This window comes from Notolepis coatsorum (assembly GCF_963971535.1).
Source record: "Notolepis coatsorum genome assembly, chromosome: 17".
In the NCBI taxonomy this organism is placed as follows: domain Eukaryota; kingdom Metazoa; phylum Chordata; class Actinopteri; order Aulopiformes; family Paralepididae; genus Notolepis; species Notolepis coatsorum.
Genome location: NC_140181.1, coordinates 63300928 through 63315948, shown reverse-complemented (window position 1 = coordinate 63315948; position 15021 = coordinate 63300928). Strand labels below are relative to the sequence as shown.

The window sequence follows — 15021 nt, the reverse complement described above, 5'->3', positions numbered from 1 at the left end:
CTCTCTCTCTCTCTCTCTCTCTCTCTCTCTCTCTCTCTCTCTCTCTCTCTCTCTCTCTCTCTCTCTCTCTCTCTCTCTCTCTCTCTCTCTCTAATTTTTTTTCTTTCTCTCTCTTTCTCTTTCTCTTTTTTGGCACTTTGTTTTTTTGCCACTTTGAAGCGACTACTCTTTGTGGACGTTCCCTCGGCCGGCACGGAGACCAGGAGGCAGAGCGCAGTCGCTCTCTGTCACAGTGCAACATGACCGCTTGAATGACAACGCACTTGCCCTAACGGCACGGAACATTTTCCTAATCATTGTCAGTTTGCGGTGGGGATTTGATCTGAATAGCCATTACTTTTGGATTGACTCTCATACGGCTTCGCTCTGTTATCACTTGAAGATAACTACGATCATACCAAAAGAACATGAAGAGATCACCAGCACATGCCAAGGCTTGTAGACGGGGAGCAGGTGCCTGATGATAACAGGTTGGTAAGATATTACTTTAAAAAAAAGTATTATCATATTTAGGATACAGTTCACATATTTAGCCCACTGTGCTGACTCTCATCATTTGGTTTTGCTGTTCTGAACCTCCGACATTTTATTTTTTCAGTGTGAATACTACTATATTCACATGTCTCATGTCTTTGGAGCGTGTCTTTACTTAGGCTAGTTAAAACAGGCGAATAATTAATAGGCATATTAAAGCTATGCAATGCAAGTTAATTTAGAACTTGTGCATCTTTTGCATTAAGAGTGTAGAATTACTTTGTAAAATCGCATATATTGCACGGTATCCTGGCCAGGGGTCCCTCGAAAAGGAGATCTTGTAATCTCAATGGGACTCACCTGGTTAGATAAAAAAAATTAAAAAAAATATATTATAATACCTAATATATTTTCTGATTCAGTATTGACAGCATGCCCTGGAGAAATTGCATGCATTTGGCAGAGCCGATTCTGTCTGTAAAGCCTCAATTGTATGAATTGTGCTCTATAGGTTGTCGGAGGTAATAAACTGCAGCCTACATTCTACATTGGAGGGGGATCCGTTTCATAAAAGCTGGCCCCCTGACTATATGCTGCCACTGTATCAAATCAACTGTATATAATATCAGTTACTCGCCATCTTTTTCACCATCATTAATTAATTGCAGTTTGTAATATTCATGCTTTGTGTTGTGAAGGATCAGATTAAACCGAATATATATATTTATTTATATATATTTAATTGTATTTGTATATCGTTTGATATCCCCTGTATATTCCTTGTACAATATGCACTGAATATCCCTTTAGTCTACTAAACAGCCCATAATAGTTTCATTCTACCATTGGACGAGAACCTGGCGCCAGGTTGCCATACCCCTAGGTCCAAGTTCAATCGTGCCGCCTAACATGTCGTGGCAAGCCCCGGTTCCGCGCAGGAATATGTCGGGCGAAATACGAGTGGTACTATTTGTTCATAGCGCATATATATATGGCGCAAGTAAAGTAGAACTTTCTTTTAGTCCAGTTCTTTACCCTCCAACAGAGTGACAGACGCAAAGCCTCCCCACGACGCACGTGTGGTGTAGTAAGGCCTACTTGGCCCAGAATAGGCATTGAGATATCGTGTAGATTAATAGTTGAATAGTCATAGTTTGGCACTATACCGTCGAGTTGGACGTATTCTATTAAGCTAATAATAGTCTATTTATGTATGGTGCATCGTTCGGTTAGAGTTCTAAAGTTATCAGTACCCCCATCGTTCCTGACGTTATCTGGACGCTTAACCAGGCTGAGCAGACCCCTAGTGGTGCTTGCATCCGAGGAGCTCCGGGCCAAGAGCGACTGGACCTGTATATTGGATTACTCTACCCGGACGACGGCGAGCCTTCCACGGCTTGGATTATGCTTTGGGTGCTTTGATTATTCCATGGATAAAGGCCAACACTGCGGAGTGTTGGAACTACCCCCCGGAGAGGACTCCAGGTGAGACGGCGCTCTACACCAGTGAGGTCGCCTCACGTCTCTCCGTTGTGGACCGGCAGCTACCGTCCACAGAGGGTCCAGCTGTGTTCGTCTGCGGACCGAGGTTCTGTGGGCACCGTGTCCAAGACTTTGGATTCTCCCAAGACACCGTCGGCCAGATGGGATACCGCCAGCGGCTTCTCTAACCCCCCCCTCCTACTGTCTTACAACCAGCGGGACCCCCCCCCCCCCTTAGTGTATCCAGCTATAATCATTTAAGTACCATCGCTATCGTTTCCTAAATATTCCAGGTTGTATACTTACTCCCTGCGTAACCAGAGATTGGACATTCAATGTTGATTTACCTACGAATACTCATTTGCCATAAAAGTGCATGTTTCATATTTCAAATCATAAATGTAATTAAGTGAACGTTGTATATACCTTTTGCTATATAAAATATTCGATTTGGTACATTTGTGTGGATTCGTTTCATCAGGTGGGAAAGTGTTCATCATACTTATATCATGTACTGGATGGCCAGAAGTTAAAGTACAAGAGGTAGTGGTATTAAATATCATATCTAACAATACAGTCAGGGAATTGTACCCCTCAGTTACACTTTGAATATATCTTTACTATATTATTCATGCTGTGAATATATCATTTACGACAGGCGCGCCAGGCGCACCTTGCTTATGTATACCTGACCAGGGGTCCTCACAGGCAGTTGGCTGCCAGCCGTGAATGGAGTTACACTCATGCTGAACTATGCTTACCTTTGAATAAACATATAAACGCTATCTCCTCGTCCTGAAGATTATTCTATTTAATCGAATACGACATGGTGTCAGAAGCAGGGTGAACATGGATATCAACGGAGTCCCGTCGCCACGGATGAATTGGGATTCTCTGGACTTACCGGGAGAATGGAAGAAGTTCAGGCAGCACGCGGAGTTGATGTTTTCGGGCCCACTCAAGAAGAAAGGAGAGGACGAGAAATGTAGCTACCTGCTATTGTGGAGCGGAGAAAGAGGGAGAGACATTCACAACACATGGACTCTCAGTGCAGATGAAGCAAAGGTACTGAAGAGCTACTATGACAATTTCGAAGCATACGTACTTCCAAGGAGGAACACAATCTTCGCCAGGTACAAATTCCATGAGAAAACCCAGCAACCGAGCGAGTCATTTGAACAATTTGTCACTGCATTGAAACTACTGGTGAAGGACTGTGCATATGTGAACAATGATGAGATGGTTAGAGACCGCATAGTGTTTGGCATACACTCAGCAAAAGTAAGAGAGAAACTATTAAACGTAGGATCAGACTTGTCGTTAGACAACGCGATAGATATAGCTAGAGCCCACGAGCTAGCACAATCACAGATAAAGAGCTTTACTGGCGCCACGTGCAGCGCGCAGGAGCAGCTCGTGCACGAGGTGCACAGACATGAACAGAAGCATAGCGCTCAGAGATATCGCCCCAGAGCAGAGTGGACAGAGAGAGAGCGAACAGAGCGAGCGACACAGACACACGTAAGAACTGTGGATACTGTGGGGGTAGAGCTCACAAGGAAGGGGATAACTGTGTAGCTAGGGGAAAACAGTGCACGAAGTGTGGAAAATGGAACCACTTTGCCAAAGTCTGCAGGGCTGGTAGCTTCCAGAAAAAGTCAGTACACGAGATTAGCATGCGCTCTGAGTCAGGAGAAGAGTCAGACGAACTGTATGTAGACACCGTGACAGACAGACGGTTTGATGCAACAGAACAAGCGTTCGCAGACATACAAGTAGGAAAACAGGGCACAGAGCTTAAATTTAAGTTAGACACAGGTGCACAAGTAAATGTAATTCCTTTGAGAGAGTATCACAGTTTACAAGATAAACGCAAAATACAGCCTACCTCACGCAGACTGACAGGATATGGTGGAGAGAAGCTAGTGGTAAAGGGCACATGCACGTTAAAGTGTAAATACAAAGAGCGTGGCATGTTGTTAGACTTTTACATAGTAGACACTCAGGCACCCCCAGTTCTAGGTTTACAGGCATGCCTGAATATGGACCTCATTAAACTAGTATTGTCAGTGAATGCACACACAGATAAACAGTCCATCATGGAAGAATACCACGACGTGTTTAAAGGGATAGGACTATTCCCAGGAGAGTGTCACATCCATATAGACCCAGACGCCAAGCCAGTAGTCTGCCCACTGAGAAGGACACCGATCGCCCTGCGTGGCCGACTAAAGAAGGAGCTACAGAGTATGGAAGACACACAGATCATCGCTAGAATCATCGAACCAACGGAGTGGGTCAGTGCACTGGTCATTGTTGAGAAGCCACGCACAGGCAAGCTCAGACTATGTTTGGATCCTAAGGAGCTAAACAAGGCTATCAAGCGCCCGCACTACCCTCTGCCGACACTAGAGGACATCACACCCAGACTAACAGGCGCACGCTATTTCAGCGTACTGGATGCAAGGTCGGGATACTGGTCCATCAAGCTCTCCACAGAATCATCGAAGCTGACGACGTTCAACACACCGTTTGGACGGTACAGATTCCTACGATTACTATTTGGGCTCGCTTCTGCCCAAGACGAGTTCCAACGAAAAATCGACGAGACATACGAGGGACTGAACGGAGTAGCAGCTATAGTAGACGACATCCTTGTATATGGCGCGACCAGAGAGGAACACGATAAGAACCTACATGCAATGATGGTGAGATCACGGGAGAGAGGCGTTCGGCTCAACGCAGACAAGTGCACCATCGGAGCCACCGAAGTGAGCTACTTCGGGCACATCCTTTCAGCTGACGGCATGAAGCCTGACCCAGGCAAGATAGCTGCCATCAAGGAGATGGAGGCGCCAAAGAGCCGTGCAGAACTGGAAACCGTGCTAGGTATGGTCAACTATCTGGCGAAATTCGCCCCGAGCCTCTCCGAGATCAACGCACCCATGAGACAGCTGCTTAAACAATCGAATGAGTTCCTGTGGGACGCGCAGCACGACGCTGCATTCCAAAAGATGAAAGACATACTTACCAGTGAACCTGGGCCAGTCCTCATCTACTTTGACCCAGATAAGGAGCTCAGCTTACAAGTGGACGCATCAAAGTATGGTCTGGGTGCTGTGCTGATGCAGGAAGGAAGGCCCATTAGCTACGCATCCAGATCACTCACAGACAGCGAGGTCAACTACGCACAAATCGAAAAGGAGATGTACGCAGTCCTTTATGGATTCAAACGTTTCCACCAATATGCCTACGGTCGCCATGTTATGGTGCAATCTGACCACAAGCCCCTGGAGTCGATCATGAAGAAGCCGATCGCCGCAGCCCCACCGCGGTTACAGAGGATGATACTGCAACTACACAAGTATAACTTCACGATCGTGCACCGCCCTGGGAAAGACATCCCAGTAGCCGACACGCTGTCCAGGAAATCACTCACCTCTCACGACGACGGTCTCAGTGAAGGGATGGACCTTCAGGTACACATGGTGTACAACAGCTTACCTGTACACGACGACAGGCTACAGGAGATCAGAGAAACGACAGACAATGACACACAGCTAAAGCTGCTCAGCCAGGCTATCCTGGAGGGATGGCCTGAGGAAAGAAAACAATGCCCCCAGAACATTACAGAATACTGGAATCACAGAGATGAACTATCCAAGACGAATGGAATAATTTTCAAGGGGGAGAAAATAGTCATCCCTACCAGCCTCAGAGGAGATATGCTGATCAAGATCCATGCAGGCCACATGGGAATGGAAAAATGCAAACTGAGAGCACGAGACATCATGTTCTGGCCTGGAATGGGTAGACATATAGAGCAAGTCGTGGAGAAGTGCTCAATATGCCAAGAGCGCCGCCCATCAAACACCAAGGAGCCCATGATGCCTCATCGTATCCCAGACCGCCCCTGGCAGGTTGTAGGGACAGATCTCTTTAACTGGAACAACCAGGACTATGTTGTGACCGTCGACTACTACAGCAGATTCTTCGAACTAGACAGACTTCACAGCACCACATCGGCAGCTGTTATCCACAAGCTAAAGGCAGCCTGTGCCAGGCATGGCGTCCCAGAGACCATAGTCTCGGACAACGGACCACAATACAAGTCTAAAGAGTTCGAGGCATTCGCCAAGTCGTGGGAGTTCACACACGTCACGTCAAGCCCACACTATCCGCAAAGCAACGGACTAGCGGAGAGAACCGTGAAGACGGCAAAATCACTCATGGACAAGGCTAAGGCAGACGGAAGAGACCCGTACCTAAGCCTCCTGGAGTATCGTAATACCCCAGTCGACAACTTCAAATCGCCGGCACAACTGTTGATGAGCCGCAGGCTACGCTCAACCCTCCCGAGCACCAACCAACAGCTGCGGCCAGGGATAGTAAGCCAAAAAGATGGACATAACAAGCGAGTGCAAAGACAACAGCACCAGAAGAAATACTATGACAGGTCAGCTAGACCGCTGCCCCCACTACATTGTGGTGAATCTGTCAGGCTACAAGAACTTGGACGCTGGAGGCCAGCAGTAGTCATACAACCAGCTGACACTGCACGGTCATACCACGTTCGCACCCAAGATGGACGCGAATACCGCCGCAACCGCAGGCACCTGAGGGACACGAAAGAGGAACACTTCCAGGACAGCGACGGTATGCCGAGTCCAGAGAGCGTCGATCAACCGCCGGAGACCAACGACCCTGAACTGCCAGAGGACTCAGAAGAGAACACAGCTTCATACTACACCAGATCCGGCCGAGCAGTGAAGCCTCGGGACATTTTAGACCTATAAATGTACAGGGTGCAGGCGGATCGCTGCCCTATTATAACACCATTTGCCCCATTGGGAAAAAAAAAAAAAGGGGTGGTGAAATGTAACAAATATTAATGTATGCTGAAATGATGACTTACTATATGTGTTGAATCTATGACCTACTTACCTTGCTTAATTGTCGATATATTCCCATTTTGTTAGCAAGCTACTTCTACAAATAAGAACTGCATATGGTAAGAGTGTTGAGACACGACCAAATAAGCCATGAATACATACTTTATTCACAGCTGAAGTATTCAAATATTAAAGCAGACTATCCAGAATAAGAGGGCACACAATACGAACTGTAATACCTTGATACATGAATCTTTATGTTTAACATATTAATCCTACCTGTTTACATTGCCTGGTCCTGACACAGGTAACGCACTTGTTATTGTTTACAAAGAAACTCTTACAGAGTATTGCACAACCATTCCTAATTTCAATTTTGTTCATAGCTTATTAAGCTTTCTCTAAAAGAAGGAGGATGTAATATTCATGCTTTGAATATATCTTTACTATATTATTCATGCTGTGAATATATCATTTACGACAGGCGCGCCAGGCGCACCTTGCTTATGTATACCTGACCAGGGGTCCTCACAGGCAGTTGGCTGCCAGCCGTGAATGGAGTTACACTCATGCTGAACTATGCTTACCTTTGAATAAACATATAAACGCTATCTCCTCGTCCTGAAGATTATTCTATTTAATCGAATACGACACAGTTGTGTGTGAAAGCCCCACTGTATTCCTGGTGCTATAAAAAAAATAAAACATGCCGATTTTTTGCAAACAAGTGTGCAATAAAACGGCCGTACCAGAAGCTCACATTATGATTTAAACCCGAGCTGCGTTGTGTGTGTGTGTGTGTGTGTGTGTGTGTGTGTGTGTGTGTGTGTGTGTGTGTGTGTGTGTGTGTGTGTGTGTGTGTGTGTGTGTGTGTGTGTGTGTGTGTGTGTGTGTGTGTGTGTGTGTGTGTGTGTGTGTGTGTGTGTGTGTGTGTGTGTGTGTGTGTGTGTATTATGTGTGTGTGTGTGCGTGCGTGCGTGTGTGCATGCATGGCCGGCTGGTGTTCCGGTGACCAGCAGCGGAGTTGACGGTAAATGAGAGGCCGTCACCATGCTGCCCCCAGGGAAGTATGGGACGCAGGGGGAGTGGGAGAAGGAGGGCGACCAGGACATCATGATGGACTTCCTGCTGCCCACTGGGATCTTCCTCATATTCCCTGTGTCTCGTAATGAGACCATCAAAACCATCAAGACAGTAGGTACCCCCCCTGCACCCCTTGTCGTCTGTCTGCACTCTCCAGTAACATGTGCAGTTACATGTCCACATCATGCATGTTGTCTGTGAATTGTGTATTAATTTGTGCTGTAGAACAAAGCAGTGGAACTGAGTTAGTGGAGCATATAGTGCAGCAAGTCAGATTCCCCCAGTGCATTGGTACTTACATTTTATTATTATTATTATTATTATTATTATTATTATTATTATTATTATTATTATTATTATTATTATTATTATTATTATTATTATTATTATTATTATTATTCTGATTAAAACATTAAATACAGCCCTGACACCGATTTCTTGTGTTTTAAGAATGTCCTTAAAGTAAATTGTTTTGATGTCTCTGGCAGAAAGAGGATGGAGCTTCCCTCTGTAATATGGCCAACTCTGCAGCAGATCTGCTGTCAAAGCTAGTGAATGTGCCAGTTTCTATGCCAACAGTTCTGCCCGTCTTCAGGCTGTTTGATTTAGCTGTGTTAAGTAATGATACCCTTGAAAGCTGTTGTTTGAGTTGAACTTTATTTTTTTATTGACAAGGGATTCTGGAAAATATATTGGAATTTTAAGGGATTGGTTATCATTTTAATTGGAGCAATTATTTATAGAAATGAGAAAGGTAAACATCTTTAATGCTGCCAAACAGCCACCTCTTGGCAAAAGAGCCCCCCATGCCTGGTATTGCACCATGTTTAAATGTTTTGTTTTGGTCTCATGTGTGGGTTACAGTTGAGCAGGATAAATCCGACCCACACGTCAGACCAAAACGAAACAATTTAAACAAAGTGGGGCTCTTTTGCCTAGAGGTCACTGTTTGACGGCATTACAGTCTACCATTAAATATATCTTATACTTTAACAGTACTGTAGCTGGCAGTTCATTTGTCTTTGCCTTTAGATATTCAGTTGACGTTGGCCCCAGTGTTTCTAATCACTTGCTCTTTCGTTACAATTAGATGAAGTGCTTTCATATACTTACTGACCAGATTATTATACAGACAACGCACACATCACATAATTAGACGATGGGTCCTAAACATTGTGTATTGTTGTAATTGTGTCTCTCGTCTCGTGTCAGATGGTATGGAGGAATGCCAGCAGTGAGCCCCTGTTTGGCGCACTGGGCGATCCTGAGGCGTACGTCTTCACCTGCATCAACCAGACGGCGGAGAGGGAGGAGCTGGAGGAGGAGACCAGGCGCATTAGCGACGTCCAGCCCTTCATGTCTGTCCTGAGGCTGGTGGCGAGGGAGGGCAACCGCGCGGAGAAACTCACCAACACCCAGATCAGTCTCTTGCTCGGCAAAGGTCAGCATCCCACACCGGACATAAAGAAGTCACTGTGACCGATGACCTATCTTGAAGAGGTTCACTCCAAAATGAGATATCCACCAATATGAAAAGTCAAGAGAGTAAGAGAGAGAGCGAGAGAAGAGTGAAGCACAACTTGGTATATCTAGCACCTGAGATGAGCACATGGCTCAACTGAGCTGAAACGTTGGTCAGATAGTTTTTAATGTTTTTTCTTCAAGTCAAGTCAAGTCAAGAGTTTTATTTGTCACGGCATACAAGTATACAATGAAATGCGGGTGGTCTTGCCTGCAACGATGTGCAATACAGTGGTACAACATATAATAGAATCCAATAAAAACAACATTGTGCAATAAACAGGTAACAGGTAACATGGTGGGACATCTCGGTATCTGTACATAGTTATTTACAGAGCATATAGGACATGCTGGGTCCTTTGGTAGTGCAATACACTGTTACTGTTGTTATACTATTTTTAAAGTGACCTTTCCTTTTTGGCCATAAGTGTGGGCGTGTGCGGCATGAGTGTGTGCCTGCTCATGTTAAAGTGGCTGCTAGTGTGTGAGCGTGCACAGCGTGCGTGTCATGTGTGTGCTTGTGTGTGAGAAGTTCAGTGTTCTGTGGCACTCAGTGATCATTGTTCAAGGCTCTGATGGCCTGGGGGAAGAAGCTGAGCCGAAGCCTCTCTGTCCTAGTAGCTGGGGTTCGCAGGCGTCTGCCTGACCTCAGCAGCTGGAACAGGCTGTTATTGGGGTGGTGGGGGTCTTTCATTATTCTGCAGGCTCTGGATTTGCACCTCTTGTTGTATAGAACCTGCAGGGGAGGTAGTGCAAAACCCGTGGTACGCTCGGCTGAGCGCACCACTCTCTGTAGGGCCTTCTTGTCCTGTGCCGTGCTGTTTCCATACCAGGCAGTGATGTTTCCAGTCAAGATGCTCTCTACAGCTCCGGAGTAGAAGGACTGGAGTATCTTCCCCGATACTCTGAACTTCCTTAACTGTCTCAGGTGGTAGAGGCGCTGCTTCGCCTTTTTTACGACTGTGTCTATGTGTGTTGACCATGTCAGATCCTCTGAGATGTGGACCCCCAGGTACTTAAAGCTGCTCACCCTGTCCACGGTAGCCCCGTTTATCATCAGTGGTGTGTATGTCTCCTGCTGTCCTCTCCTATAATCCACGATCAGCTCCTTGGTTTTACCAATGTTCAGGAGCAGGCTGTTGTCCTGGCACCAGCGTTCCAGTACCTCAACCTCCTCCCGGTAGGCCTTCTCGTCGTTGTCCGAGATCAGCCCCACCACCACCGTGTCATCTGCAAACTTCACTATGGAGTTGGAGCTGAACTTGGCCACACAATCGTGTGTGTAGAGTGAGTACAGCAGGGGGCTCAGAACACAGCCCTGGGGGGACCCGATGCTCAGGGTGATGGTGTTGGAGGTCTGACCCCCCACCCTGACCGCCTGGGGTCTTTCACTCAGAAAGTCCAGTACCCAGGCGCTCAGGGCGGAGCTCAGACCCAGCTCGATCAGCTTGTCCACCAGTCTGGTGGGGACTATGGTGTTGAACGCTGAGCTGTAGTCAATGAACAACAGTCTCACATAGCCCCCCTTCTGACGGTCAAGGTGAGAGAGGGTGCTGTGCAGTACCTGGGAGACCGCGTCGTCAGTGGACCTGTTTGTCCTGTATGCAAATTGCATAGGGTCCATATCACTGGGGAGGGAGGCACAAATGTGGTCCTTGACCAGCCTCTCGAAACATTTCATGACCACAGAGGTGAGTGCCACCGGTCTGTAGTCATTGAGACATGTTGGGGAGGGTTTCTTCGGTACAGGGATGATGGTAGACATCTTGAAGCAGGCAGGGACCACTGACTCCGCCAGGGATTGATTAAATATGGCGGTGAACACCGGGGCTAGCTGGTTGGCACAGGACTTCAGTATGCGTCCTGTTATACCATCTGGGCCAGCAGCCTTCCTGGTGTTCACCTGCATAAATGCTCTTCTCACACTGTGTTCCGACAACGAGAGAGCGTCCCCGCCCCCCCGCGGTTGCCCCCCCCCCCCCCCTCCACAACAGCCGGCGCGCCAGTGACGTCACTAGCCGGTGAGCTAGCGTCGCTACTGTTTGCACCAAACCGTGCGTAGAAGGAGTTGAGTTTGTCCGCGAGAGAGGCGTCGTCGCTCCCCATTGAGGGGGCGCTGACTTTGTAGTCAGTTATTGTCTTCAGTCCCCGCCATAAGCCTCTTGTGTCGTATTGTGCCATTTGTGTCTCCAATTTATCAGCATATGTCCGTTTTGCAAGTTTTACAGCCTTGCGCAGAGTATAGACTGATGCCTTGTACTTTTCCATGTTTCCTGACTCTCTGCCCAGGTTGTAAGCAGTGGTGCGAGAGTTCAGAGCTGCTCTGATAGTACTGTCCACCCACGGTTTCTGGTTTGCGAAAACCCGCACAGTTTTCATGGGAACAATACTATCAGCGAGTGTTGTTATGAAGCTCACAACGGTGTCCGCGTACTCGCTGACGTCACTGGCGCTTCCTCGAAACTTAATATGTCTTAATGGACATATTGTGGAAAATAGGTGTTGCCTAGTCTTTTGTATCGATTTGTCAGTCTGACATGCTATTTAGGCGCTGGGGGAAATTACATATGTACTCCTTGCTGTCTTCAGATTAACAAGCCTAAACAAGCACTTCAGAATGATTGCCTTTTGTGATGTCACATGGGGGGATGGAGGGGGGAGGGGGACAAACAATGAATTAGCTTTTGATTAATCAATTAGCTGTGCTTTTTAGAGCCAGGAACACTGCTTACTTAATGTATTGCCCAGTTTGTAATATTTTTATTCTTGGGTGCAGGGTGGCCAGGCAGGGAAGGAAATAATTAATAAAAAATCTTTGCTACACCCACCAAAAACAGCATATTTAATACAAGGGAAGAAAATGGTACTTTACCCTCATTGAGAATGCAAGGATCTATGTATATGCAAATTGCCAATAAGCACCAATTGATATTTTCCAGGAATTGCAAGTCAGCTGCTTATATTGACGTGCCAATACATACAGTACTCAGCTTTCTGTGTAAGATGAAGCTTAAAGTGTTAAGTTACCACATAGTGGACTATGAGAGGTTCAACCTATTAGTGACATCACACATGCAACTCAGATTTCAGGAAGTTCTCCCTCCCCGGAAGGATGAATGGGAAAAAGGTGCTCTGGTGACAAGTTCTGCACAAATAAAATAAATATGTAGTCAAAGTCATGCCTCCAAGAGGAATTAACTTTCAGGCCAAATGTGAATTACTGGCTTTTTACGTTTTCACCTACAATGGAGTGGGTCCGACTTTTAACCCTGTGCACAGGCCCGGACTGGCCATCGGGAGCACCGGGAGTTTTCCCGGTGGCCTGGCCTGCACAGATTTAAAAAAAATATATATATAAAAAAAAAAAAATTTTATTAATTTTCTTTTTTTTATTATAATTTTTTATTTATTTTTTTGCCAGGCCATTGTTTCTAGTTGTGGCGGCGGCGCGGCGCGATAGTTAGATAACCTAGGTGGGTGGGGAACAACCAGGATTTCACTGTCTGCGACAGAGTTGGAGAACTATCTGACTCTCTCCCTCACGCGGACACACACACACACACAATGGAGCCGTGCTGCCGCTTGTGATTGGTGGAGGCGGGACCAGGCGATACAACTGATTGACAGCGGAGGCGGCGAATGGAATGGCAGATGGCACTCAGATGCAGAATAACAGCCAGTCAGTGAGCCAGGTAGTGAGGGACTCGGGAGAGATACAGTAGAGCGAAAGTCAATTAACGTTGATGTCAAGATCAGGGGTGCAGTCGTGCACACACGCAGTTGAATGAATGAATGAATGAAAACTTTATTTAACAGATTGCAGAATGGGTACAATACAGTACGGCTCAATACATACAATTGTTAAGGGGATGCAGACCTGAGAAAGACGTTTGTCTTGTTTCCATCAGGGTCCCCCATTTTCAATTCATATAGACATATATGACATACATGACATACAGATAGTCAGTACTGCTACATCTATACATTTATGACATACCAGATTTGCAAATACAGTACTGTTTGTGATACAGAAGGAGTCAAGAAAAGGGAGTATATACATTTGACGTAGAAACTGTACATTGGAGGTTGGGTGGGGGGGGTTGGGTACATTGGGATATTGACAACCATACTGGGTAATTTACATTGGAGGTGGTTGGGGGGGGGGGGGGGGGCGGGGGGCACACTGTATAAACAAGTAACACTGTACATTGAGGGGGGGGGGAGGAGACACTGTACAAACAAACACAATTGTACATTGAACTATTGACAAAACCATACTAGGTAAATGACTGTACATTGGAGGGGGTTGGAATGATTGGGTTAGGATATTTACAGGGGCCAGTGTTGAATTGCAGTCTCCCGTAGGTGTCCCTTGAGAGAGGTTTTGAAAGTGGGTAGTGATCCACATTCCTTTACAGCTTTGGGTAGGGCGTTCCACATTGATGTGGCATAATTGCGAAACGTGTTTAGTCCCTTATTTGAGCCGAATCTGGGTTTGACATGATTTGTGGAGCTCCCTCTGGTGTTGTGATCGTGGTATTCACTGACCTTTGGGAAGTATTTTGACATGTACATGGGTACCTTGGTCGTGTAGTGTATCTTGTAGACCAGGCCCATTGCAAGTTGTTGTACTCTGTCGTCTACTCTAAGCCATCCTAGGTTGTCGAAGTGGGCAGGGGTGAGGTGGGTTCTAGGAGTAAGGTCAAGCAGTAGTCTGACCAGTTTGTTTTGAGATGTTTGTAATTTTGTTTTTAGCGCCTTTGAGGTGCTTTGGTACCATGAGGTGCAAGCATAGTCGTAGTACCCCTGAATGAGTGCTCCTGCCAGAGTCTTCAGGGTGTTCTTGTTTACCAGAGAGGAGATCCGGTACAAGAATCGAGTTTGTTGGTTGACTTTTTTTATTACATTGGATGCCATTTTGTCACAGGAGAGATTAGCCTCTAGGATGGACCCCAGGTAGGTAATTTCATCTTTCCTTGTGACAATATTGTCACCCACTGTAACTGAGAAGCCGTCGTACACGCCGTGTTATTAGATCACTGAGGTAGAAGTACGCGCGATCGCGCACGGATGTGTACTCGCGTGTACGCGCAGTCGCGCACACAAAAATGCGCTGTATCCATTCGTTGTGCGCTAAGTACCCGGCCACCCATAACAAAAGCGCGTCTTCAACCACGCCCGCAAATACAAACAGATATAAACAGATCATTTGACAACAGTATCATGTTCCTATACAACGCAACCTGAACCAACGATGCCACCGCCGCTCCCCAAGAGAAGAAAGTTGCAGCTTCAGAATCAGCTTATCCAAAGCAAACTTAGTTTCGCTATACCTGCACGACCTCCAACGCCCGCGCCCCCCACAACAGAGACAGCTGTCCTGCCACTCCACAACAAGACTCAAGATGGACAGTGGAAGAAAGAGAAAGGGTGGAGGAGAGAGGGATAAAACAAAGAAAAAGAAAGGCCCTTACAGGAGAGAGTGGTTAACTGTATTATAATAGTAAATAGATAAATATGTTGTGCTCTTGCTTTTTTCTTTTTGAAGGTGGAGAGAGTAGCATTGCTA

General features: G+C 46.4%; 1 protein-coding gene across 1 annotated transcript in view; it reads left to right on the top strand.

Annotated features, from left to right (window-relative positions):
- The first annotated feature begins 261 nt into the window (after window positions 1–261).
- The window catches only part of pik3cd (phosphatidylinositol-4,5-bisphosphate 3-kinase, catalytic subunit delta), a 63960-nt gene continuing 49200 nt past the window's right edge, over window positions 262–15021 (top strand). The window contains exons 1-3 of the mRNA XM_084333332.1: window positions 262–470; window positions 7865–8042; window positions 9144–9372. Coding sequence (XP_084189458.1) covers window positions 7899–8042; window positions 9144–9372 — 373 coding nt within the window. The 5' untranslated portion in view covers window positions 262–470; window positions 7865–7898. The remainder of the gene's footprint in view (window positions 471–7864; window positions 8043–9143; window positions 9373–15021) is intronic.